Raw genomic sequence first — 25764 nt, forward strand, 5'->3', positions numbered from 1 at the left:
ATCTGACTGAACTCTGTGGTGCTTTTCTTAGAGTCGATCTACCCAAGATTGCTCTTCATAGCCTACTCATTCATATATATGTATATGATGTGTGTGTGTGTCTGTGTGTGCGCGCGTGCGTGCGTGCACGCGCACACACACACACACACACACACACTGATTCAGTGACTTGGAAGAAAAAGGGTGATGGGTGTTATCACCACTCTCATAATGTGCTGCCTGAGCACACTTTCCCTAGTGGTGGGGCTTCGAGTACTAAAGTACTGGGACAAGCATTAGCACATATACAGTATATCTCTGTGGGATTTATTTAACTGCATGGCTACATTGTCCCCTTTATAGTTCTCAGATTCCGAAGAGCCTTTACTCCCATGCCTGGGTCTATCTGGAGGGCCACACATTCCCCAACCCCGATTTAAAGGGTAGAAAAATTTCATTGGTTTCATATAAGCCTACTGCCCCAAGAACATCGAATGATAGATCACAGAATTGGCAGGGCCCACAAGATGTGGGGTGGGGGTGGGAATCGGTGAAATGTCCAGGATTTTGAGGTTGCTTGCCTAAGGAAAGCTCAACAACTTTGAGTTTCATTTTCCAAAAAGAAAAGGTGCATTATGTCCTGAATTTTACTTCTAGAAATATGGCAACCCTACCACAACAATCATCTAGTCCAACCCCTGACCTATCATGAAATTCTGGGGGGGGGGGGGGAACCTGTGCCAAAGCATTTGGCAAAGCTGTACCTCCAACTCAACAATTCTACCAAGGGTTCAGCTTACCTTCCTTTGTCCTCAGCCAGTCTGCACCTGCCTGCCTACTTACAACCAGCCTAGCGGATTTCACTACCTGTCAGCTTCTTCCCTGAATGCAGAAGAGAGAAGGGTGGAACAAAACTGGAATTAGTTGGCTCTGCCTGTCATTGGCCCTGGCTCCATATACCATTGCCCTCCCTACCTTCTACCCTAAGAGTCTTAATGGGCACCAATCACCAGTTTCTCACATGGAAAAAGAGAAGTGAAAACAAAACAGGAATATGAGAAAATTCCAAAGTTAATTTCCTTGAGATTTGCACTGAGGCACGTTGTCTCTCTCACAAGAAGTGAAAATAAGTGAAAATTGAGAAACTGAATAGAAGGATATCTTTTTAGAACCCTCCTGAAGGTGAAAACAAAAGGGAAGATGAAAAGTTGCATGTCCAAACAAATCATACACCCCCCTTTCATTCAGTACTAATTGAAAGTAACAAGCTTTCAAGGTGGAAAATATTAACACTAGTGACATACCAAAGAATCATAGAATTGCAGAGGTAGAAGGGACCACGAGATTCCAACCCCCTGAAATGCAGGAATCACAACTAGATCATACAAGACAGACTAGAATCATAGAATTCTGAAGCAGATAGTACTACCAAGCAGGTAAATTTCACCTTAAGCAGTGAAATGAGTTCCTTTTCCCCCCTCCAATTACAGAATATAATCTTACCTTCATGGTGTTCCCAGATGTTCCTGATGTGGTGAGTTTATGTTAAGTCGTACAACAGTTGGCTGAGTCAGGGTCAAGCTTCTAACGCCACATATAGAAGGTTCACAAAGATGGATATTGCAGTGTCAAGGGGCTATTGGTGGAGGTCTTCTCTGTGCTGCTTTGAAATGGATGCCTGTGGCACAATCGTGGTGGCCATACTTCTCATGGCTAATCCCTCCAGTAGGAAGAGGCAGGGAAAATCTAGATTTTACTAGCTTTGAAGTGGCAAGAACTGTCTGAAGATACTCTGATCTTTAAGTACACTGGGGGGCACATGAAAGAAACATATGTAGCACATAGATCAGGGATGCTACTGACCCTTAGCTTCTTGTCTGTTAGAGTCTCTGCTGGGAAGAGGTTGGAAGGAAATCGTGATGTCCAGGTTTTTAAAGTAGATTCCCTGAACTCTAGAGTTGGGAGAAAAGCTGTTTTGTATCAGGTTAGATCACTGGTCCATCAAATAACTGTGGTGTTGCAAATTTGATTGAAGCATCTTCTACTGCCCTACCTGGGAGGTGTCTGCTCAAGTCTAGCATTGGGTATCTCGACTGGCAGCCAATCTCCAGACAAATGACCTATTGCCACTTAAAGGAGATGCCAGGGATCTTAGACCTGCAAGGCATGTGCCTTTCTGCTAAACTCCTGCTTTCCAATCCATTTGGACAGGTGCTCCCCCAGCCAATTTTTTTAATGCTTTAAATGGGAAAATGAACATCATCTGGCTTGTTCAACTCCCTGTTCTAAGTGTTAGGTGGTGGCTGTTGTTGCTGTTTCCCCTTGAACACATCAAGAGACTGAGGATTCGGTACGATAATGAAGACTGTGAGTCTACTCCACAGAGACTCCTCAGATTCCTTTGGAGATTTCTTCAGGATTTGTAATAGTCCCTTATCTCTTGGGCTGCAAGCAGTTAAAATACAAAAATGAAAGAAGGCTCTTTGAAACAGGTAACAAAGATGGTGGAAATAAAGGCAGTAATTTACATTTTTGTAGCCTACAAGTGAGGTTGTGTACATTCCAAAGCAGGAAAGCATTTGAGTAGGGATCATTGTTTTTAAGCAAATTATGTTGCATGCATACTGAAAAGTATTCACAGTGCATTTCTTATGTTTTTCATATACAGAAATAGTTAATAATTTCTTAGCAAATAGGGGAGGAGCATGAAGAGGAATAAATACATTATTTGCATCCATAAGGATTCTCTTCTAATCAGGCAGAATCTTCAGCCTCATTTTCATACTTTTCATCTCTTTTGAACTACCAACTACCCAGTGAGGTAGATTAAGCTATGAGTTAGGGCCTTACCAGACATCATTTTATGTCACATCCATGATAATTTGTGTTCATGAGGTTATTGGAGTGATCACATATGTCCCGCTTTCAATACCATTTGTGCCTGCCAAACTTTTACAACAGCCACACTTTCCATTCCGATCAGTGCACAACCCTTAACTTCCAGTCAGCAACTATAACATTTTATGCCACAAATGTTCTGGTTTCATTTTTGCCCACTTTTGTTGTGCTATAGCCCCTCCAGACAGCAATACTGTGGTAGAATTAAAGAAACATCTCAGAACAAACTAAAGCAGAATAAAACCACCACCAACTTATTGTTTCAAGAACATGTAGCAGAATGCACCTGCACACCAGTCTAGAGGAGTCATAGAGACTTGCTGAAAACCATCAAGCAGACTTCATAGGTGAGGATAGATTTGAATTTGAAGTCTCCACTTTCCTACCCAACAGTAGCACAGTCAGTAGAGCATGGGACTCTTAATATAAGGGTCATGGATTTGAGCCCCACGTTGGATGAAATATTCCTGCATTGCAGGTGGTTGGGTTAGAGATTCTTATAGTTCCTTCCAACTCTATGATGCTATGATTAGCTTGATGGTTGGAAGGAAGAATTTTGGACATGAGCCTCCTATGCCTACAGCAGGCAGCATGTTATCTACTGGATTCCATTGCTGCACACATTGGTCTTATATATGCAGAGAGCAAAAGGAGGTGGTAGAATTTTGAGATGATAAGGTGGATAGACCTCTAATGGAAATGGAAGAGGATAGTTTTAACTCTTGCCACTAATTGTTTTTAAATGATTGTGATTTCTATGTTTTCAGTGTTTCCTATTTTTATCTCTAAGCTGAAATGAAGGTATAAAACAACAACTGCCAGTCTCTGAAGGCCACCCATTTAAGGGCTCTAAGGTAGAGCCCTCTAATCCGGAACAGAAGTGTAATTTGAGGGACCAAGGCAAACAACTATGAGAGGAATAAGAGAGATAACTCAGCTCACTTGCCAGTCACTGCAGCCTAAGGGTAGCTTGATTTTCCCCACTGATGTGGATATGAAGTATGAAACCAAATACTAGTTGTGTGAAAGGGTAATGGCCCTTTCAGCCTTGCAAAAACCACAGAGAACCACATCTATCAATGTGAAGAAGTTTATTACGTTCCAAAAGGGAATTGGGAGAATGATGGTTTAAGAACATAAAGAAAACAATTTACTTCATGTCTATGTATCCTATTGCAGTGCCTTACAAACAGGCTACTGGTCTCCTCGCAAGAAACAAAAGCAGCATTGTGTGTCAGATGAAGGTTAAGGGACAAGCGGCAGTGTTGGCAGCAGTCCATCTTTTAAAGGTTCTCGAGGGTGGTGCTGTGGGTTAAACCACTGAGCCTAGGACTTGCCGATCAGAAGGTCTGTGGTTCGAATCTCCATGACGGGGTGAGCTCCCATTGCTCGGCCCCTGCTCCTGCCAACCTAGCAGTTCGAAAACACATCAAAGTGTAAGTAGATAAATAGGTACCGCTCCGGCGGGAAGGTAAACGGTGTTTCCGTGCGCTGCTCTGGTTTGCCAGAAGCGGCTTAGTCATGCTGGCCACATGACCCGGAAGCTGTACACTGGCTCCCTCGGCCAATAAAGCAAGATGAGTGTCGCAACCCCAGAGTCGGCCACGACTGGACCTAATGTTCAGGGGTCCCTTTACCTTTACCTTTAACCCAGGTAGGCTTTGATTGACAGGCAGCACTTAAAGGATTGCCACATCCATCAGGGAGAAGTTTTGCAGAAAGTTTTACCAAACCTGGTGCTCTCCAGTTCCCTTACCATTGGATATGTTGATAGAAGTTGGACTCCAAAACATCGGAAGCGTGGTAGGTTGGGGAAGGCTGCTCTAAGCCATACTGGCAGTAGCTCTCAAGGGTTCCAGCTGTGACTAGAAATACCCAGGGTTGAACTTGTGTGTGGAAAACATGAGCTACTGCCACTGTGCTAATATCCTTCCCTTCTTTGCCCAACACTTCCCAAAGAGCAGAGGTTGGAGTATGCTATCATCCCAGTAAAGGTCCCCAACTTGAGATATAAGCCATCATACCTGTAATGGTTATATGGGGTTGCTCGTGCGTAAGTTGCCGCCACTCCTGGCTAGGTAGCCTGGTTAAACCTTTCCTGGCTGGACAGCCCTTCACTTCGAGTAAATATTAATGGGTTTGATGCTATATCATTACCAGCATGCCCGTCCACTAAAGGAGGCCGGCCTAGTGGAGGATTAGTCATAGCAATTTCCTTGAAAATACGGGCAAAACTCACGCTTGTAAATGCTTCCACCCTTGCAATTACAGCCCTGATTACGGGGAAAAACTTCGAACTTGCTATAACAAATGTTTATCTTCCTCCTGGAGGCAACATTGCTGACTTATACAATAAATGGGGAATCCTGGAGGAACATCTTATTCTTTGTCACTCCAAACACCCCAATATACCCAATGTTATAGCAGGGGATTTCAATGCTCGCATTGCAACAAACTGGGAGTCCTTAACCAAAGCCAAATGGTGGATAACCCCTGAATTCATTAATGACCTCTCCCTCCACAATCAAAGACTCTCCAAAGACGAAAGGGTAAATGAAGCAGGAACCCTTCTTTACCAATTGGTACTACGTCTAAACTTAGTGATTCTAAACGGGAACTGCCCACCTGACATACCGGGTGAGTTCACATACATAAGCCCCTCTGCAAACAGTGTCCTGGATTATATGCTGGTATCTCATGATATATTCCCCAAATTTTCCCATTTTAAAGTTGAAAATATTCAACTGAGCGACCACCTACCGTTGGTCGCCACAATGACTATAGACTGGACCCCAGATGGAGACAGACATCCAACACATTTGGTTACGAACCCAGTACTGCAAGTCAAAAGTGTAAAATGGTCCGAACTTCATGCTCAAAAATTCTCAGCATATTTACAACTAGGACTAAAACAAGCATATTCAGGATTAATTGAGGATTATCATGATTACGACCAAACCCTAAGACTATTCTCGAATCTGTCGGAAGATCTAACGTCTTTTTTCTCTGTCCCGACGCATATAATAAATCGAACACAAAGGAAGACAGGTGCATTGTGGTTCAACAGTGCTTGTAAACAGGCTAGACAACTTCTTGGTAACATCTACAAAGAGTATAAAGCCTCTGGGGCAACGGTCTTGCCAAAAGAATATTTCCAAGCAAAATCGGCCTACAAGCAAATTCAAAAGGGTGCCAGACTGGAATGGCAAGCGAATCAATGGCGGGCAATTATAGAAGCCTCATCATCACGGAACACCAGACAATTTTGGCTCCTGGTAAATAAAAGAACTAAAAGATACCCTTTAACTATTATTCCCGCCCCAGTTTGGGAATCTTATTTAAAAAATTACTTTGCCACAACTGACTGTATCGTCAACACAAGAGACGAATTTCAAGATCAGCTTCCCCTCTGGCCCCCTACCGATCCGAAAGACATCCATGACCTGATCGTCAACCTTAAAACAGGGAAAGCGCCTGGGCCAGACCTGATCCCAGCAGAAGCTATAAAATACCACGCAGACTGGTGGGCCAAGGTCCTGGCGAACATCTTCGATGCAGTTAACAACTCTGGAATGATTCCGGAAGTATGGAAGGACGCTGTTATCGTTCCAATCCACAAAAAGGGCTCACCAGATGACCCGGGGAACTACAGGAACATCAGCCTGCTCTCAATAGTGGGGAAACTGTATGCCCGCTCCCTGTTGAACAGACTAATCCAATGGGCCGAAGAGAAAAAATTAATTGGGCCCGAACAAGCCGGATTCCGCCCAAAACAGTCAACAATTAATCATATTCTAATTTTACAGCATCTTGCCTGGAAATATTCCACCCCAAAAGGTGGCCAACTCTGTGTGGCATTCATTGACCTGAAGGCAGCATTCGATAGTATCCCCAGGAGCATCCTCTGGGAAAAACTCACCCGCTGGGGCATCGACAGAAGGCTTCTCTGGCTAATAATCAAACTCCATGAGAACTCAGCGGCCAGAGTGAGATTCACCCCGGAGGGTGATCTCACGAATTCAATTCCCATTAACAGAGGTGTCCGACAGGGTTGTATATTGGCTCCACTCCTGTTCAATTTGTTCATAAGTGACATGAGGACTCCCCTGATAGAGGCCCAAGAAAGGATTCATGCACCCCGCCTAGCACTTTATCGCTGCCCCTTGTTACTATATGCGGATGACGCAGTCATTCTTTCTTTTTCTAGAGTAGGTCTCAGGAGGGCCCTAAAAATTTTTGGATCATACTGTCACGCAAATTCCCTTACAATTAATTATGGAAAATCTAAGATCCTGATTTTCTCAAAGAGCCGGAAACTCCATAATTGGAGAATTGATGGGAGAGTCATCGAACAAGTCTATAGATTCCAATATTTGGGAGTCTGGTTACAACATAACCTCAGATGGAAGGCCCATGTAGCCTATGTTACAAATAGAGCCAAATCTATCTCCTTGGCGATCTTGCGATTCTTCTTCACCGATGGGGCCCTTCATATCCCATCGGCGTTGAAAGTCTTCAAGGCCAAGGTGATCCCGACGATTGCTTATGCCATCTCAATTTGGGGGACTTTTGCCAACCTATCTCACCTGGAGGTCATTCAAAATCAGTTTTTAAGAGGGATATTGAAACTGCCCAACTGTGTAAGTAATACAGCGTTACGCATGGAACTTAATATTGTATCCCTGGAAAATGCTCTGTGGAAGCACATACTTTGTCACTGGTTATCTCTATGGCACAATCTCCCAAACTTGTACTTGATACAATGTATGTGGAGAGATGATTTCCAGAGCCCATGGGTAAAAAAATTACAGCTGAAAATAATGGCAATGGGAATCTCCCCATCCAAATTACTAGAGCAGGATATAGTTCCAGCTAAAAGAACAGTAACCTGTAAGCTAGAGGAGATGGACTTGCAGCAGAAAATGATCTTGGGCAATGGTACCTGCTCACCTCTAAATCTTGGTTTATTACCCCTCTTAAGGCTCCCAAACTATTTGAATTCTTTAACTTCCTCAGCTCATAGATATGCCTTTGTAAAGGCAAGATTCAACACCTTCCCATCGAACGTGCTGAGAAATAGATTCTCCAATGGACAGATATCGCTCTTATGTGATTGTAATTGTGGGGCACCAGAATCGTTGCATCACATAATTCTTGATTGTGCTTTTCACTTATCGGCCAGGAGCAAGTTTCTTGCTCAATATCTTAAGGGAATTGCCGATGATACGACTGAAGCCAAATTGAGATATCTATTAAATGATGATGACCCCCTAAGATCACTCATGGTTGCCAGATTCTTGATCAGCGTCCTATCCCTAAAGAAGAGAAACGGACTCCTGTGTGGCTCGGATAATCCCTTTAAACCATGATCTATGCTTTAGGATGTAATTAGGTGATATCACCATTGATGTCTTCTATCAATTTATGAGCAGAGGGCGATGTTTATGCTACAAATTTGTTGTAATGTATGATGTTGGTCTTTTGTTTTTGTTTTGCTTGGTTCTTGTCTGTTTTTTTTTTTTGTAAGTTTTGGCGGTTTTAAATTTGGAGGTTCAAGTACATTATGGTGGTATGGGAAACTGTTGTGTGACGGGCCAATGGCCGTAATAAAGATCAATTCAATTCAATTCGTGGCTGTTCAGTCGCTAGCAGAATCCGTCAGTGGGCGTTTCTTGAATTTCTTCCAGCAAAGAAGAAATTCTTTGACGCCAAGTCTACACCTACTTTCCCTGCGCGGAAGTCTTCTGCGCAGGGTGGGTGTGGGTAGCGGAAGACCTGTGCTCTCCCCGCTGGTCTCCGCCAAAGAGTCCTGGAGCCCTCTCTCCGATTCCCCCCTCCGCCCCCCTTTATCCCTGGTGTTACGCTGATTTCCTTCCCCAGCTGCTGAATCTCCTCTCTCCCTGCTGGGCCCTTCTCCGGCATCGCTTGGGAGCCCTGCCTCCACTCCTAGCTCCGATGTCAGTTCCCTGACAATACCTGAGGCCACTTTCTGGACTTCAAGGCTGAACAGAGGTTTGATATGTTGTTTTAATGCCAAACGCAAGAATCAGACCAATGCAACCCTTAAATAACATTGAAGCAGAACATCAACAGCCATACTGTTTTCTTCCAAGACCCTCTTTTTAGCATTTTGGCCACTACCCCACGGACATCCTTGTTTCTCAGGGTGTAAATGATTGGGTTGAGAAGTGATGGCAATTTTCTTGTCATGATTTGGAGTTGTCCCTGACCAGGATCTCATATACATAAAGATTGACCATTGGACTGACCCAGTATAAGCCAAATCCCATTCTCCATCTCATTCTGCTGGATGTACAGATCCATCCTTAGATTGTGTCATCAGTTCTGCCCCAGCTGTAGTTAAGGTCTATGTGAGTCTTTCCATTTCAATCTACTCCTCTGGGCTGAGAGCTGGATCTGGCAAACGGAGGCAGTGGTACAAATTTCAATTCCAAATTTTCTGAGAATCAAATGCAACGGCAATAAGATGGTCTTATTGGTTTACCCGACAGCTTCCCCATTTTGCAAATAGTCCCATGTGCCCCAAAAGGCAACTGGCAGCTCCTAGTCAACATGACTCTTTAAGCAAGGTGGTGACACTCATTTGTGTTTCAAACCCCATCTTTGCAGAACCTTAGCTGCTGCCCTATGGACATCCTTGTTCCTAAGGGTGTAAATGATAGGGTTGAGCAGGGGACTGACCAAAATATAAAACACTGCAATTTTCTTGTCAAAATCAGAGGCTGTGCCCAACCCAGGTCTCATGTACATAGTGATGACAGTGCCGTAAAACACGGTGACCACCATCAAATGAGAGGTGCATGTTGAGAAGACTTTTTGCCTGCCAGAGCTTGACTGCATTTTCAGTACAGTGGACAAAATGAGCCCATATGAGGTCAAAATAACAGAAAGAGGGCCCAGGAGGATGATAGCAGCCGTCGTGAAAACCACAAACTCAGTGATGTGAGTGTTGGCACATGCAAGTTTCAGCACCACAGGAAGCTCACAGATGAAGTGGTTGACACGATTGGGGCCACAGAAAAGGTGGCTGAAAGTGCAGCCCACATTGATCGTTGCAAGAAGAATGCCTACCAGCCAGGAAACCGAAGCCAGTTGCAGTTGGCGCCACCTGCCCATGAGGATGGCGTAAAGCAAGGGGTGGCAAATGGCCAAGTAACGGTCATAGGCCATGGCACCAAGCAAAACACATTCAGTGCCACCCAGGGTCAATACCAGGTGCATCTGGAGTGCACAACATGTTAAAGAAATGGCACCATTTCTGGTCAGGAGGTTGAACAGCATCTGGGGCAAAGTGCTGGTGACATAACATATCTCCACCCCTGCAAGGTGAGTCAGAAAGAAGTACATGGGTGTGTGGAGGTGAGAGTCAGTCCGAACAAGCATGATGATCACCAGGTTTCCCACAATGGTAAGCAAATAGATGTTGAGGACGACCACAAAGAGCAAAATCTGGGTCTTGCGGTGGCTGGTGAGGCCCACCAAGATGAATTCAGTAATAGAAGTGAGGTTCTCAGCCTCCATTCTGGCTTCTCCACCTACATTGATGGATGGATGGATGGATGGAATAAGGAAAGAGCAGTTAGGATGAATGCAGTCATTTTCTAAAAAATAACAAAAACAGTGATGGTGTAGTTTTTTCTCCTATGAGATACACATACTTGGTTTCACCAGGAACCAACAGTATTCATCCCCACTATCAACCTGAGCCAGTACCAGTTTAAAGAACAGGTGCAATTTCTGGAAACAGATACTATTGTGAGACTATGTAATGGACCTATACCGTGGTACCTTGGTTCTCAGACTTGATCTATCCCAGAAGTCCATTCCAAAACCAAAGCATTCCAAAATCAAGGCGCACTTTCCCAAAGAAAGTAATGCAAAATGGATTAATCAGTTCCAGACTTAAAAACAACCCCTAAAACAGCAATTTAACATGAAATTTACTATCTAACGATCCATAAAATGAAAGCAATAATCAATGTACTCTACTACAAAATAAATAAGTATCGTACATAGATGATAAAAAAATATTTTTTAAAAAAATTCTTACCTGCAGTGATGATAGTCATTATTTGTATGGGTAGTTTTTTTAATCGATTTCCACAATCACACAATCAATCAACCAGTAGCTGAACTGGGTTCCACACAGTCACAAAAACAAATTAATTGGAAAAGTATCAAAGACAAAACCGCAAAACAAATAGCAAAAACAAAAGTGCCAAACTTAATCCGTTCCGGAAGTCTGTTTGACTTCTGAAATGTTCGAAAACCAAAGCGCAGCTTCTGATTAGTGCAGGTGCCCCCGAAACAATAGCTGACAGCCGCATCGGATGTTTGGCTTCTGAAAAACATTCAAAAACCAGAACACTTAATTCCGGGTTTTTTGATGTTTGAGAACCAAGCTACCACTGTAACGACCACTTTATATTGGAAACTTTCTTATTGGAAGTCTGTAATACTGTTATGAATCCAGTTTCCACCCAGAACACACCACAATATCCATTGTCTACAGGTAAGTCATGCAATACAACAGCATCTATCCTGACCCTTCAGACAGAGATTCACAACAGGGTTTACGCCAGACATTTCTTAGACAGCAGTACCAACCTAAGAACATGAAAAACAAATTAAAAAGAAAGACTGAAATAATCAGTCTGCTACAAGAGAGACCTACAATGGTACCTCGGGTTACAGACGCTTCAGGTTACAGATGCTTCAGGTTACATACTCCACTAACCCTGAAATAGTACCTCTGGTTAAGAACTTTGCATCAGGATGAGAACAGAAATCACGCAGCGGCAGCGAGAGGTCCCATTAGCTAAAGTGGTACCTCAGGTTAAGAATAGTTTCAGGTTAAGAACGGACCTCCAGAACGATTTAAGTTCTTAACCCGAGGTACCACTGTAATAGATGAAGTCACATGACACCACTTGATGTCACTTATAGCTCTCAGCTGAAACTTCTTTGATATATATCACCTACAGTTGGGGTAGCCAACATGGTGCCCTCCATATGTTGCTGGGCTCCAGCCTTAGTGAGCATGGCCAATGGTCAGGAATGCTGGGTGTTCTAGTCCAACAAATGGAGGGCATTACATTGGCTTCCCCAGAGCTACAGGATGTGTGGCTCATCCTGGACAATATTACTTCCCTCTCTGTCTTAGGTCAAGTGTGGGGAACCTTTGGCTCTCCAGATGTTGTTGAACTATATGAGCCGAAGAAGAAGAAGAAGAAGAAGAAGAAGAAGAAGAAGAAGAAGAAGAAGAAGAAGAAGAAGAAGAAGAAGAAGAAGAAGAAGAAGAGGAGTAGTAGTAGTAGTAGTAGTAGTTTGGATTTGATATCCCGCTTTATCACTACCCTAAGGAGTCTCAAAGCGGCTAACATTCTCCTTTCCCTTCCTCCCCCACAACAAACACTCTGTGAGGTGAGTGGGGCTGAGAGACTTCAAAGAAGTGTGACTGGCCCAAGGTCACCTAGCAGCTGCAGGTGGAGGAGCGGAGATGCGAACCCAGTTCACCAGATTACGAGTCTACCGCTCTTAACCACTACACCACACTGGCTCCAAACTACACCAAGACTACACCAAACATGGCCAATGGTCAGGGATGATGAGAGTTGTGGTTCAGCAACATCTGGAGGGCCAAAGGTTTCCTCACACCTGACGTACAGAACACAAGTTCATCCCAACCACCAAAACTGGGAGTGGGGAACATTTATATCCTGCCTTTCCAAAAAGATCAAGGTGGTTTAATGAAGAAACAAAAACATGCCTATAGATAAAGAATACAGTAAAGATACAATCACAATGTAATAAATCATGAAAACGTTATTACATAACAGAAGATACAAGGAAGCAAAGTCAAAAATGTAAGAAGAGCAGTAAAAATTCATTAGCCTCACCTTACTAACAACTGAAAACTATCCAACAAAGGGAAGTGTCTACACCATGCGAGAAAAGCATCAAGGAAAAGGAAAAGTGGAGCTCTCTGGGTAAGGTATTCCAAAGTCTGCTTGTGATCACATCTAGGCTTCTGATGAAAGGGGTGTTCACACTGCAGTTTAAAGAGCAAAAAGCTTCTTGTTGTTCTTGTTCTTCTTGTGCCTTCGTGGGTGAAGTCAAACTCCTGGAGAATCACAGCACCTGCTGTGGCTGGTAACTCACAACTCCTGCTTGCTGCATGGTTTTACTGTGTTAGCAGCACTAAAGAGACCTCCTAGGGCACAAGCCCAGGCAGTGTGTATGGAGGTCCCGGGCTGCCCAAACTAGAAGACCCCCCATTTTCTTGGCCTTGTTGATGTGGTCCAAAGGAAGCAGAGCAATAAATTTAGCACCAGCTAGGCTGCAGGAGTTGCCGGAAGGAGGCATACAAGGGACCTGGTCATCCAGCCGTCTTATGGACTCTACTCCAAATTTTTGCAGGCTTTACTCCTTAGCCTTTACTTCTCTCAAAGGTGTCCTGCAAGGCATTGAATATGGATTTTTCCTCGGGTTTACTCCGGAAGTCTTTCTTATGAATGAGAAAGGCAGTGGCAGGTTAGATCAGAGTTTTCATTCCCCTAGATGAGCTGCCTTCCCAGGCTGACAAGCCCCATCTGCCCCTTCTTTGCCTCTGCTGCACATGCAGTAAGTGTTTTCTTGACCGTTGGACCCATAATTGGCCTTGTATGTTCAATCCACCAGAGCCTGTCTTCAAGTGCAGGGGAAGCCCCTAATGCACTGAGGGCATGAGACCCATCGGCGATCCTCATCTGTTATAGCCAGTTGAATCCATTCCTGGGTTGTAGCCACTGTCACATGACAGTGACAGCTTCTAGGAGCCACAGATGGGAACGGAGTGCAGGGTGGGGACCAAAGGTAGACAAACTACCCCAGAAGGAACACAACGTGTCCCCCCACCTCCCCTAACACCCCTCCACTAACATCCCATGCACCCTAAAAGCATGTGACAGTCCACATTTCTAATGAGTTCCTTAGTCTATAAGATTGAGATGGAAAGAAATGCCTTTCTGCTGAATTGGATGAATAGGCAATCTAGCCTAGAAATCTTTCCATCTTTGGCTAGCAACAGCTGTCCATGACCTCAGGTAGATTTCTTTTTATTAATGCCAGATGCATTGGACATGCAAAACATGTGCTCTTACACTTAAGCTACCTGTACAGGGCTCTGCCGACTAATTTTTGAAGATCTCTGTGGTTAGACAAAACCACCTCCATCTGCCTATATTTATGGTATCAGAAGACGAACACCACCCTTGCTTCCCCCCCCCCCCCTGCAATTTATCAAAGGTCTGAGGTTCCAGTGAGAAAATAAAAATGTTTATTTTACTCTGCAGATACTCTGCAGATTCTGCAATCCCCTTGGTGGTTTCCTGTGGATCATTAACAGCTTGTTGTTTCTTGGGCCTTCTGGGTCCCAAAGCAATTAACATAGCAAAATGCGGAGGGGGGAAACATTCTTCAAACTTTTCAACACAGAAAGTTGTGATGAAGAATGTAACACACAATTCATTCATCCGTTGATCTGTACGCCACTTTCCTGCAAAATTGTGCCTAAAGCAGACCAATTAGTATAACCATTCATATTAGGAATGTATAGGGAAAATCATAATATCAATAAGTATGAAAATAAAATGAATTCATACAGTATTATATGAAACAGTACAATGCAAACAAAACAATAGAAATATGCTAACCTAATTTAGCAGTTCAAAAGCAAATATGAAAGAGAATAATGACTAATATAAATAAAATAGTAATATATGAGTCTAGGAGGGAGGGGTCCACCATTCCAAATATACATTCTACAGAGAGTCACCACAAATTACTTACCCACGTGGGGTGGTAGCCACACCCCTCACTTTTAGGAGCCATCTTCCCAGCTTTCCCCTGGATCTCCTCTCAAAATCACTTTCCCCTTCCATACCTGTTCATGAGCCATGTTTGTGCACTATTCATGTGTACGGCAATTTCGGAGTCACTCAGGAGCAGAGCCACACATTTAGCCCTGCAACTAACATTACTTGTTGAACTACAACTCCTATCACCCCTAGCTAGCAAGGCCAGAGCTCAGGGATGATGGGAGTTGTAGCCCAACAACATCTGGGGACCCACAGGTTGAGAACCGGTGCCCTAGAGCTTCCTACTAAGCTCACTTTTCACCATCCCAACTCCATTTCTGGAGCCATTTCTCTCTTACATTAAAAGGTAAAGGTAAAGGTACCCCTGCCCGTACGGGCCAGTCGTGTCCGACTCTAGGGTTGTGCGCCCATCCCACTTAAGAGGCCGGGGGCCAGCGCTGTCCGGAGACACTTCCGGGTCACGTGGCCAGCGTGACGAAGCTGCTCTGGCGAGCCAGCACCAGCGCAGCACACGGAAACGCCGTTTACCTTCCTGCTATAAAGCGGTACCTATTTATCTACTTGCACTTAAGAGTGCTTTCGAACTGCTAGGTGGGCAGGAGCTGGGACCGAAAGACAGGAGCTCACCCCGCCGCGGGGATTCGAACCGCCGACCATACGATCGGCAAGCCCTAGGCACTGAGGTTTTACCCACAGCGCCACCCGCGTCCCAATACATTATGTAGCCCTCTTACATTATGTAGCCCCATTTCACACCCTTGTTTTCACCCCTATGCCTCCTCCCATCTATTTTGGTGCAATCCCACTTATACCAAACCCTCTGGTGATCTCTCCCCCCATGGTTGATGATCTTCAGTAGGCTAGGAACAGAGGAGAAAGCTATTTCCTTGTTCTGCTGGGTCTCTCAGTGGCTTTTGATACCATTGAGCATGGTATCCTTCTGGATTGTCTAGAGGAGTTGGGAGCTGCAGGCACTGTTATGCAGTGGTTCTGCTCCTTCCTCCTGGACCACATCCAGAAAGTGATGTTGGGGGATGAGTATTCGGATCCTTGGGTGCTCACTTGTGGAGCACCTCAGGGCTCTGTCCTTTCCCTCATGCTTTTCAACATCTATATGAAGCTGTTTGGATAGATCATCAGGGTGGGTGGGCTGGGTGCTCACCTGTATGCAGATGACACCCAGTTCTACCTCTCCTTTAAAACAGAACCAATGAATGTCCTGTGTGAGTGTCTGTAGGCGGTTGGAGGATGGATGGTGGTTAATGGGCTTTGAAGACACTCGAACTCAGGACACAAGGGGAAAACGTGCCAAGAGGAAGGCACGCTTGGTAAATCCACACCGTGATCAACTCCCACCCAGAAACCAATGTCCCCACTGTGGAAGGACGTATGGATCCAGAATTGGCCTCCACAGTCACTTACGGACTCATTGTTAAAACCGTGTTTATGGAAGACAATCTTACTCAGCTGGGGCTGCATGCAGACGAACAAAGAAATGAGAGCCAGTGAAAGGGTTCTTGCTTTGGAGTAAGATCTGCCTCTTCCTGCCTTCTCTCTTATACAGAAGCACAGATTCTGGAATGGCAGCTGCTTGCATCTCTTCTCTGATATACTCCCAATAGTCTTCTCTCTATACACACAAGTGCTTGTTATGGTTATCTGACTAAATGTTCATTGGGCACTTTAGAGATATAGATCCCTCCCCCTCATGTGCACATTTACATTGTCTTGGGGAAGTGGAGAAATGTGAGGAACATAAGGTGGCTTACTAGCCAGCTCAAAGGCCTGGCCTATCAGTCATCCAGCCCTGCAAAAATCCAGCTTCTCCTGAGGCAGCAGATGGAGAGAACTCAATCAATTATGGGGGAAAGAATACAGATATGGTGTTGAGTTTCCACACCTTTTAGTTGTAAAGTCCTTTGGACACACATAAAAATACACCAAAGAAAAGCATAACTTGGACCTGTTGTGTGTTCAGACCTTTAAAACCTCCCCTTAAATAAACTCAAATTTTGGTTTGGTTTTTGACAGAATTTTTGCCACAACTTTATCAATTACAGCACGTGAGTGGTTGCGTAGGCTCTGGTTCAACTAGCTCCCTGCACCGTTGCCGGTAGTACAGACCCAGGGCACCAGCATAGATCAACCTAGGGTGAACACCTGGATAAGCAGAAAGCCGGGAACAGGCTATCTCCACCACCCAGATGTCCCCCCTGGACTCAGGCACAGGCACAACCCCCTTTCAGGTGTTAACCAACTATCGAGTCCCTGGATTCCTTTAACAGAATAACCTTCACATAGGGATGGCGAGAGCGTTCTCCCATTCCTATCATCTGAACCAGAGCCTATCCACCACACGAGCACCGTGCTCGCCACCTGCAACCAATCCCCGCTGACATGGAGGTCAGCCACAAGTCATTCCCAATTACAGACAGATGAACCCCATCAAGTCTGTAAAGGGACGCATCACCGTCCCGCCCAAAGCCAGAACCTTCTTGACCACAATGCTCTGGAAGCTCCTCCTGGTCCTCTCGGTGGCAGCTGGGCATCGGCTACCACACCACACACGTCGCTTCAGCAACTGCGACCAAAAAGTTTTGAGTCCAGCAAGAGCTGCCTTCAACTCTTCCAAGTCCTCCTGCATGCGAGTCCGCAGGCTCAAGTGGGAGCTTCCAGCAAATCGTTCTCGCCCAGCTGCACCACCATCGTGAATTTATTTAGGGGGGAGGTCTCTGGGTCCAAGCACGCAAAAGCTGGGTTTTCCCAGCTTTTCAAGAAAACCAATAGCTCCTTGGAGGGCCTCATCCATCGCCCATGCATGTGGGTCACCAATGCTGTACTCTAGTCTTCTACTGTACTTATGAACTTCTTACCTACTGTCCCCCTAGCCACATCCTGAAATCTCCCTCCTTTGCTGATTCCCCTACTTCATTCCACTGAACCCCAAGACTGAAGTCAGCTTGTTAACTCTTTTGCTAGTCTGTGTCAAAGATTCAGCTTTAATGGGTGGCAGGTAGATGCCTCTTTACTTAATGAGTGCAACTCACACAACATTCACCTGTAACTAGAAAAATCTCCAGTGTTTCATACAAGAGACAACTGGCTAAATAAAGTATGTAACCAATTGACCAATATGATTTAAGTGAGAGAAGGCAGACAGGATTATGATCAGTTTGTTGAAAAAATTATTATTATTATTGTATATTGGGGTAGTAAGGTGCAGGAAAATATAAATCCATATGCATTACTGGGAGGCTTTGAGATTGCATGCTACACTCAATTTATTGAACTTCATTAGAAAACGAATGATAACAGTATTTTTCTTTTCCCTCTTTTTTCCTTCCCTCTCCCACCTTATTTTATTGTGATCTTTCCTAATATATTATGTTGTGCTATTGTTGTATAATATCAAAAACATTAAATATTCTTGTATTATGCAATATAAAACCTTGTATTCTTTGGAGGAAAGTCAGGGTAGAAATATAATACAAAAGTTATATAAACTTGTTTTAGAACTCTCTTGCCTGTTCGTGAACCAGAAGCAGCTCCTCATCATGGACAAAGAAGTAACTTCATGACCCAGTAGACAATGCAAATAATCATGAAGTCTGAGCAACATTTGCACATTATTCACACAAGTAGGCAACTCTCAACTCTTTTTCAAAATGGCCAGTCTTCTCAGTGCCTTGGCTGTTGCACCATGAATATCCTTGTTCCGCAGAGTATAAATGATAGGATTAAGCAAAGGGGTGACCACAATGTAAAAGACAGCAATTTTCTTGTCACGATCAGAAGTTGAACCTGACCGTGGAATCATGTACATAGAGATGACGGTGCTATAGAACAAGGTGACCACAATCAGGTGGGAGCCACATGTGGAGAGGGCCTTGCGCAGTCCAGTGGTGGATCTCATTTGCAATACTGAGGAGAGAACAAGCCCATAGGATATAAGGATAATCGTCAGAGGAATTAATAGCAATACTACTGATGCCAAGAATATGAAAGCCTCTGTGAGGTGTGTGTCGGCACATGAAAGTTTCAGCACCACCGGCAGCTCACAAAAGAAGTGGTTGATGTGGTTGGCATGGCAGAAGGGGAGGCCAAGGGTGCTCCCCACGTTTATCGAAGCAAGGAGGAAGCCACCTGTCCAACAGAGCGAGGCAAGCAGGATTTGACGCCCCCAGCCCATGATACTGACATATAATAGAGGATGGCAGATAGCTAAGCAGCGGTCATAGGCCATGGCACTGAGAAGAAGACATTCAGTCCCACCCAGGGCCAATGTGATGTACATCTGTGTCATACAGCATGTGAAGGAAATAGCACCATTGCCAGACAGGAGGTGAGCCAGCATCTGGGGCAACGTGGTGGTGACATAACAGATCTCCAGGCCCGAAAGGTTTGTCAGGAAGAAGTACATGGGTGTGTGGAGCGAAGATTCAGCCCACACAAGCATAATGATCACCAGGTTCCCCATAATGGTGAGGGAGTAGATGATGAAGATGACCACAAAAAGTAGAATCTGTGTCCTTCGGTCATTGGTGAATCCCATCAATATAAAATATTTGATAGAGGTCAAGTTCTCATCACCTATTCTGACCTCTTCCCTGCAGAGAAAGGGAAACAGTGAAAGAGCAGCAGCACACTCAGGAAACGGGGCATGTCTCAAACAAGCTGTGTTCCACTCATCGCAATATCGGATTGATCCCAGAACAAGCTAATCTAAGACTGCAAGTGCACAATTGTCTCATTCCAAACAGATGAAAACCTTCCCTCAGAGCATGAATAGAGAGATATTCACCCCATTTGTGTGTGACCAAACTGCGGGAGGCAGTGGAAGACAGGAGTGCCTGGCGTGCTCTGGTCCATGGGGTCACGAAGAGTCAGACACAACTAAATGACTAAACAACAACAAGCCCTAAGTTGATGGGCATTACCATTCAAATAGTGTGTATAAACCATGTCATGAGATGAATTATGAAGGGTGGAGCTTACCTCCCCTCCCCAATATTTTATTCCAGTTGACACCCCTGGAGAGAATAGTTTACTGGGATAAAATAGATGTTTTAAGGGAGACCACCATTGTATGTATGTAGCCCTTCTTCACAATATCCAATAAAACAAGAAAATAGGCTACATTCACACACAAACACACACACAAACACATACACGTGTGTGTGTGCACGCGCGCACACACACAAAAATATCCCATTTCCAAATTGAAGAACGTGATCTTACCACTGCTCTTCTCTTTGTTGTTTTTCAGCAACCCCCAAATAGTTATCCATGTCACTGGTATGTGCAACTGTAAATGAAAGCTGAGGGGGTTCCAGTCAGCTGTCTTAGCGTGAGACGTTGAACAATCAAAGGAATTGTCAGTAATCTCAAGGAGGAACTTGCTGCATCTCTCCTAAAGGGGCTTCTGCTGAGGGAGGGCAGCTCTGTGCTGCTTGGAAAGACTGCCTGTTGCAGGGCACTCAGTAGTCTAATGCCTTGTGGTTTACTTGCTGTTTGCTTCTGCTAACCTTTCTGAAATCAAAATGGTTGTGGGGGAATTTCAACAACACATGGCCCAGCCAATCAGTGCTGTGCCTCCCTGCTCTGAGCAAGTGGGGCGTCTAGGGCTGACACAAGGTCCAAACAATCAATGCTATGAAGATCTAGATTCATCTCAAACGGGAAAATGCATGTTTTCCCTGCCTCTCATCCTAAAGGTCATCAGGTGGTTGTCCTTCTCTGTCCTGTGAACTGGGATCCTTTAACTGGAGATGGACCACAGATAGACCACAGAAAAAATCTTGCTCTCCTTCTGATATGCTTCTTCAAGTACCTGGCCAGATGCTTGATGAACCTCCAACCTAGTTTTAATGCCTACTAAGGTGGGGTTCAGCACAACCTGGCTTGCTCAACTGCCTATTCCCAACATTAGAAATTGGACAGCACACCAGTATTTGTATTCTCCCTATGACTTTTTGCATTCTTTTTCCCTTGCTTGCTATTCATTACGATAATGAGGACAGTGCAGCTACTCCACAGGGACTCCCTTGGTGCCTTTCTCTTTAGCCATTAATAGGTGTTTATTTCCTGAACCTCATGGGGCTTCATGTTCTTAACATACCACAGATATGGAAGAATAATTTTATGCTGGCTTTGAATCAGAATTGTATGCATTGTAATAAAAAAAAAAGCACATTTCACATTCTGGTATCTGAATGTATGCAAACTGAGTATATTTGAATTCGTCTCTGTGGGTTTCATGTTTTCCTTAGCATTTAGGGCGCATGGTATGTTCTTGGGAAGCTGCCTTATACTGAGTCAGATTATTGGCCCAACTAGCTCAGGGTCGCCTATGCTGAGTAGCAACTGCTCTCCAGAATTTCAGAAAGGGAACATTTTCAGAAATTTTTAGTTTGCAGGTTGCAATCCAGATTTGGCTCTGGGGTGAACTGTAATGGCTGCACACCAGACCAAGTCCAATCCAGATTTATCAATTATGCTGTGCCCACTTGCAGTTCCCAAGCAACTGGTATCCAGAGGAACAGTGACTCTGACAATGGAGATGTACGTAATACAGACATCAATAACCTTATCCTCTATGAATCTGTCCAATCCTCCTTTAAAACCATTGTGGGAGCATGTTCCATTATGATTTGCTACTGCCAACTATAACTCCCTGTCGGCCTTGCAAGCATTTGTGCCAGACAGGTATGGCATGAGTATCGCCTTCGCATTCACCCAATTCTAATTTAGGAGGGTCCAGATTTCCTCCTAAAGCATCTGTGAAGGTAGATTCTGCCACTGTGTAAGCATTCTCCTTCAACCCAATCCCCCTAAAGGTAAAGGTAAAGGTAAAGGCACCCTAGTCACGAATGACTCTGGGGTTGCAGCGCTCATTTCGCTTTACAGGCTGAGGGAGCCGGTGTTTGTCCGCAGGCAGTTTTTCCCGGTCATGTGGCCAGCATGACTAAGTAAAACCAGAGCAGTGCATGGAAACACCGTTTACCTTCCCACTGGAGCAGTACCTATTTATCTACTTGAACTTTGATGTGTTTTCGAACTGCTAGGTTGGCAGGAGCTGGGACTGAGCAACAGGAGCTCACTCCATTGCGGGGATTCGAATCGTCAACCTTCTGATCGGCAAGACTCAGTGGTTTAGACCACAGCTCCACCCGCATCCCTCAGTCTCCCCAGATGCCTTCAGAAATATGACATTCTCCTTGTCAGTGCTGCTCTCCAAAAATGAACCTTTTATTAATATTCTGAGTTATTTTGGTTCTCCATAAATTCCCTTTCTATGCAAGCACTTATAGTTGAAATTCTCCCTTTGGGAGGGTCAAACTATTTTCTTAAGCTCCATCCACAATGTCCTATCTGGCATGGCATCTGTGACTAACATTGCCCTTTTCCGGATAAAACTTTAAGAGGATCTTTTATGTATCAAAACCTTTGGTTCAATGGTTGACGTAGCATCTTAGATTATCCCAGAATCATGTACCATGTTGGGGGAGGGGGTTGTCTATGGTCACCCTCCATATCAGCACACATAATATTGAGGGTTTAGCGAAGAGTCTCGGTATCTTATTTTTAGCCAATGTATTTCTTTACTTAAGCCAATATAGTTCAGGGTTACAGAAGAGGGGGGGAAATAAGGTTAATCAATCACATATAGAATATATCACCTGACAAGGGAATACAAAAATAAGGCAATATAATCAAGTGTATTCAATTGTAGAGTTGAAGCAAATATATTTAATTACCTGGGAATACAAGCGTGAGATTATTTTTTAAAGAGAAGACTGAGTTGGTACCAAAAGGGAGAAATGTCTATACCTCATCTCTTCTTTGAAGAGACAAAAGTTAAGATACACACCTAAATTCAATTGCTAACTTCACTACTGTGAAGGGAAGATCTAGCTTGGCCCTAAAATACTTGAATTTCTGCAGGTGCTGCTGGTAAGATCACCTAGTGCCCTAAACCCACTAGGGCAGAAGTGATGGCATACTGGGATGTCAAATTCCAAAGTTCCACAGAACGCACAGAATCCACTGGGTTCCAGCTCCCAGAATAGCTCCAACAGGAACCAAGAGAGGGCATCAGCAATGCAATTCTGCAGGCCTGGGATGGGTCACAAACAAGATATTAAAGCATGCCTTAATAACTCTCCAAACCTGTGCTTTGTAGGCATGGGACTTGCAGAAGTGTGAGTAAGCCCTGAGTGGGTATAGCATTGCAAATGAAATCTGAAAACAGCCCTCTATCTTGGCTACCGTACCTTGGCTTTGGTGTTCCAATAAATTATTTTCGTTGTAGTGGGGGGAGAAAAATATTGAAGTCAGAAGGAGGATCTGGTGGGAATTCCCAGCATCCCTGTCTCCCTTCCATGAGGCTTTGGTGCTCAGATCTCCTCAGCAGCAGTGTTGGCTCCAGAAAAGAGAGAAGTTATAAAGATTTGGCTGTGAACAATGACCTGTGAAAGGACTAGCAAGTCGAGGAGCTGGCACCGAGAACAGAAGCTGTTCGGTTCTCCTTGATTTTTCCTGGCCTAAGAGTTCCATGCTGTCTAGAGTTTTCTTGGGTTGGTCCTTTAGGGCATGGGAAGACAATATGGTGCTCTGCAGAGGATGCTGAGTTGTTCTGAATGGGGAATGAAAGAACCATCTATGCCACCTTGACTTCTTTGGAGGAAAAATTGGGCATAAAATAAATAAATCAATGGCATAAACTTGCTCTACAACTCTCTTAGAAGCTCCTGCTCCAGAAACAGCTCCATGTCCCAGGAGATATGTATCTCTTGTGCCAAAACCTGATGCTCAAGCAACATTTCCATATTATTCATACTAGTAGGCAATGATCAACTCTTCTGCTTAATGTCCAATCTTTGCAACACCTTGGCTATTGCATCATGGATATCCTTGTTCCGAAGAGTATAAATGATAGGGTTAAGCAGAGGGGTGACTACAAGGTAGAAAATGGCAATTTTCTTGTCACGATCAGAAGTTGAACCCGACCGGGGAATCAAGTACATAGAGATGACAGTGCCATAGAACAAGGTGACCACAATCAGATGGGAGCCACACGTGGAGAAGGCCTTGCGCCATCCAGCAGTTGACCTCATTTTCAATACTGAGGAGATAACAAACCCATAGGATGTCATGATAACTGAAAGAGGAAGTATGACCCCAAGTGAAGCTGCCAAAAAGATGGCGGCCTCTGTAATGTAGGTGTCAGTGCATGAAAGTTTAATCACCATTGCCATCTCACAGATGAAGTGGTCGATACGGTTTGGGCCACAGAAGTAGAGAGAAGTGGCGCTGCCAACCATTAGAGAACCAAGGAGGAAGCCACCAACCCAAGTGGCTGAGGCAAGCAGAAATTGTCGCCACCAGCCCATGACACTAGTATATATTAGAGGATGACAGATAGCTAGGTAGCGATCATAGGCCATTACACCTAGAAGAAGGCATTCACAGGATCCAAGGGACAATGTGATGTACATCTGTGCCATACAATGGGTGAAGGAGATGGCTCCATTGCCAGACACGAGGCTTGCCATCGTTTGGGGCAAGGTGGTGGTGACATAGCAGATCTCTAGGCCTGCTAAGTTGCTCAAGAAGAAGTACATTGGTATGTGAAGTGAAGACTCAACCCACACAAGCAAGATGATCAACAGGTTCCCCAAAATGGTCAGGGAGTATATGATGAGGACTAACACAAAGAGAAGAATCTGTGTCCTTTGATCACTGGAGAATCCCACCAATATAAACTCTTTCACAAAAGTGACGTTTTCTTTCCCCATTCTCATCTCCTTCCTGCAGAGAAAGGGCAACAGGGGAGACCAGAGAAATTATCTGAGAACTATAAGTATAGCCTTGTTTGGGGCCCTACAAGACTGGGGTTAAACCATGAACAACCCTGAGCCTCAACTTCATTTTTTAAAAAAATCCCAGCAAGTGTCTTTAGTTTCCCATTAATTGAAATTTCCTTTCACTACTGCATGTCTTTGAGTCATTGTGATTGTGAGAACAGCTTGTTTATTCTTTATTTAACTATTTATTTATCTATTGAAGTATAGATAATTTTATTGTTTTATTTTTTTGGTAAACCACTTTGGGTTTTCTTACAATAAATGCTGTATAAATTTATATAAAAGTATATATTTCTTGATGTTCATGGTTTTATTTACTTATTTATGTTAGAGCAGGCATCCTCAAACTCGGCCCTCCAGATGTTTTGGGATTACAATTCCCATGATCCCTAACCACTGGTCCTGTTAGCTAGGGATGATGGGAGTTGTAGTCCCAAAACATCTGGAGGGCTGAGATTGGGGGGTGCCTGTGTTACAGGAATCATAGTGCTGGGACACCATCTTATTTTGTGACATCAACATCCCGCTGATACGTTGACTTTAGTTCTGTGCATTTGTTATTTTTTGTGGTATATGGTTGCAAGAACTGCCCTGGGATTTATTTATTGACTTACAAATTATTTTTACGAAAAGAACTGTGCAAATGAGATAAAGAAACACATGAGAGTTTTATTTTCTTTGAGGGTCTATTTGGGCTATGTGGAAGGGTATGAGTGGAAAGAAAATGGTTCCTCATTCATAGTAGTGGTGATTTGGTCTAATAAGGTAGAAGGCAGGGGCACCAGGAATAGGAGACCAACTGATTCTAGTTTTGTCCCCAACCTCCTCTTAGATAAGTTTTACAAGGACAACATTAAGACTAACCAAGGGGGAGGAAGAATAAAACAATAGAAATACTCAACTAACTGACCAGTCTTCATGGCTGCTGTTCTCCCAAACACAGCATAAATGAATTTCAGAGTGATGCCTTTGAGAAATTTAAAAAAAGAAAGAAAAAAGAAAGAGGAACCCCTTTAAAGAAGAAACTACAGACCCAAAACTACATATAATTCTCTGCATACAGCAGAGCAACTTTTCAAGAATGGATTGTACCCACAAACGTTAGGGGTTTCCTCCCCACCCCACCACCAATTGACTTACAA

General features: G+C 44.1%; 3 protein-coding genes and 1 long non-coding RNA gene across 4 annotated transcripts in view; all 4 read right to left on the bottom strand.

Moving 5' to 3' along the window:
* Positions 1-16214, bottom strand: part of LOC309355032 — a 171797-nt gene extending 155583 nt beyond the window's left edge. Inside the window, exon 1 of the long non-coding RNA XR_014162406.1 lies at positions 16121-16214. This is a non-coding gene — a long non-coding RNA (uncharacterized lncRNA). The remainder of the gene's footprint in view (positions 1-16120) is intronic.
* On the bottom strand, positions 8960-10419 carry LOC309354887 (olfactory receptor 2D3-like; the record flags this gene model as incomplete). Its single annotated transcript, XM_081885148.1, has 1 exon — positions 8960-10419. The coding sequence occupies one exon, from the start codon at positions 10417-10419 to the stop codon at positions 9478-9480; it is 942 nt and encodes a 313-aa protein (XP_081741274.1). The 3' UTR covers positions 8960-9477.
* Positions 16215-18318: 2104 nt separating the features above from the next.
* Positions 18319-19392, bottom strand: LOC309355668 (olfactory receptor 2J3-like). The gene has a single exon (XM_081886656.1). It carries the CDS (start codon positions 19306-19308, stop codon positions 18406-18408), a length of 903 nt encoding a protein of 300 aa, XP_081742782.1. The 5' UTR covers positions 19309-19392; the 3' UTR covers positions 18319-18405.
* A 4216-nt stretch (positions 19393-23608) lies between these two features.
* LOC309354600 (olfactory receptor 2J3-like) lies at positions 23609-24559 on the bottom strand (the record flags this gene model as incomplete). Its single annotated transcript, XM_081884832.1, has 1 exon — positions 23609-24559. One exon carries the CDS (start codon positions 24557-24559, stop codon positions 23609-23611), a length of 951 nt encoding a protein of 316 aa, XP_081740958.1.
* Between the last annotated feature and the right edge of the window lie 1205 nt (positions 24560-25764).

The sequence above is a fragment of the Podarcis melisellensis genome (assembly GCF_964234715.1).
Source record: "Podarcis melisellensis genome assembly, chromosome: 13".
In the NCBI taxonomy this organism is placed as follows: domain Eukaryota; kingdom Metazoa; phylum Chordata; class Lepidosauria; order Squamata; family Lacertidae; genus Podarcis; species Podarcis melisellensis.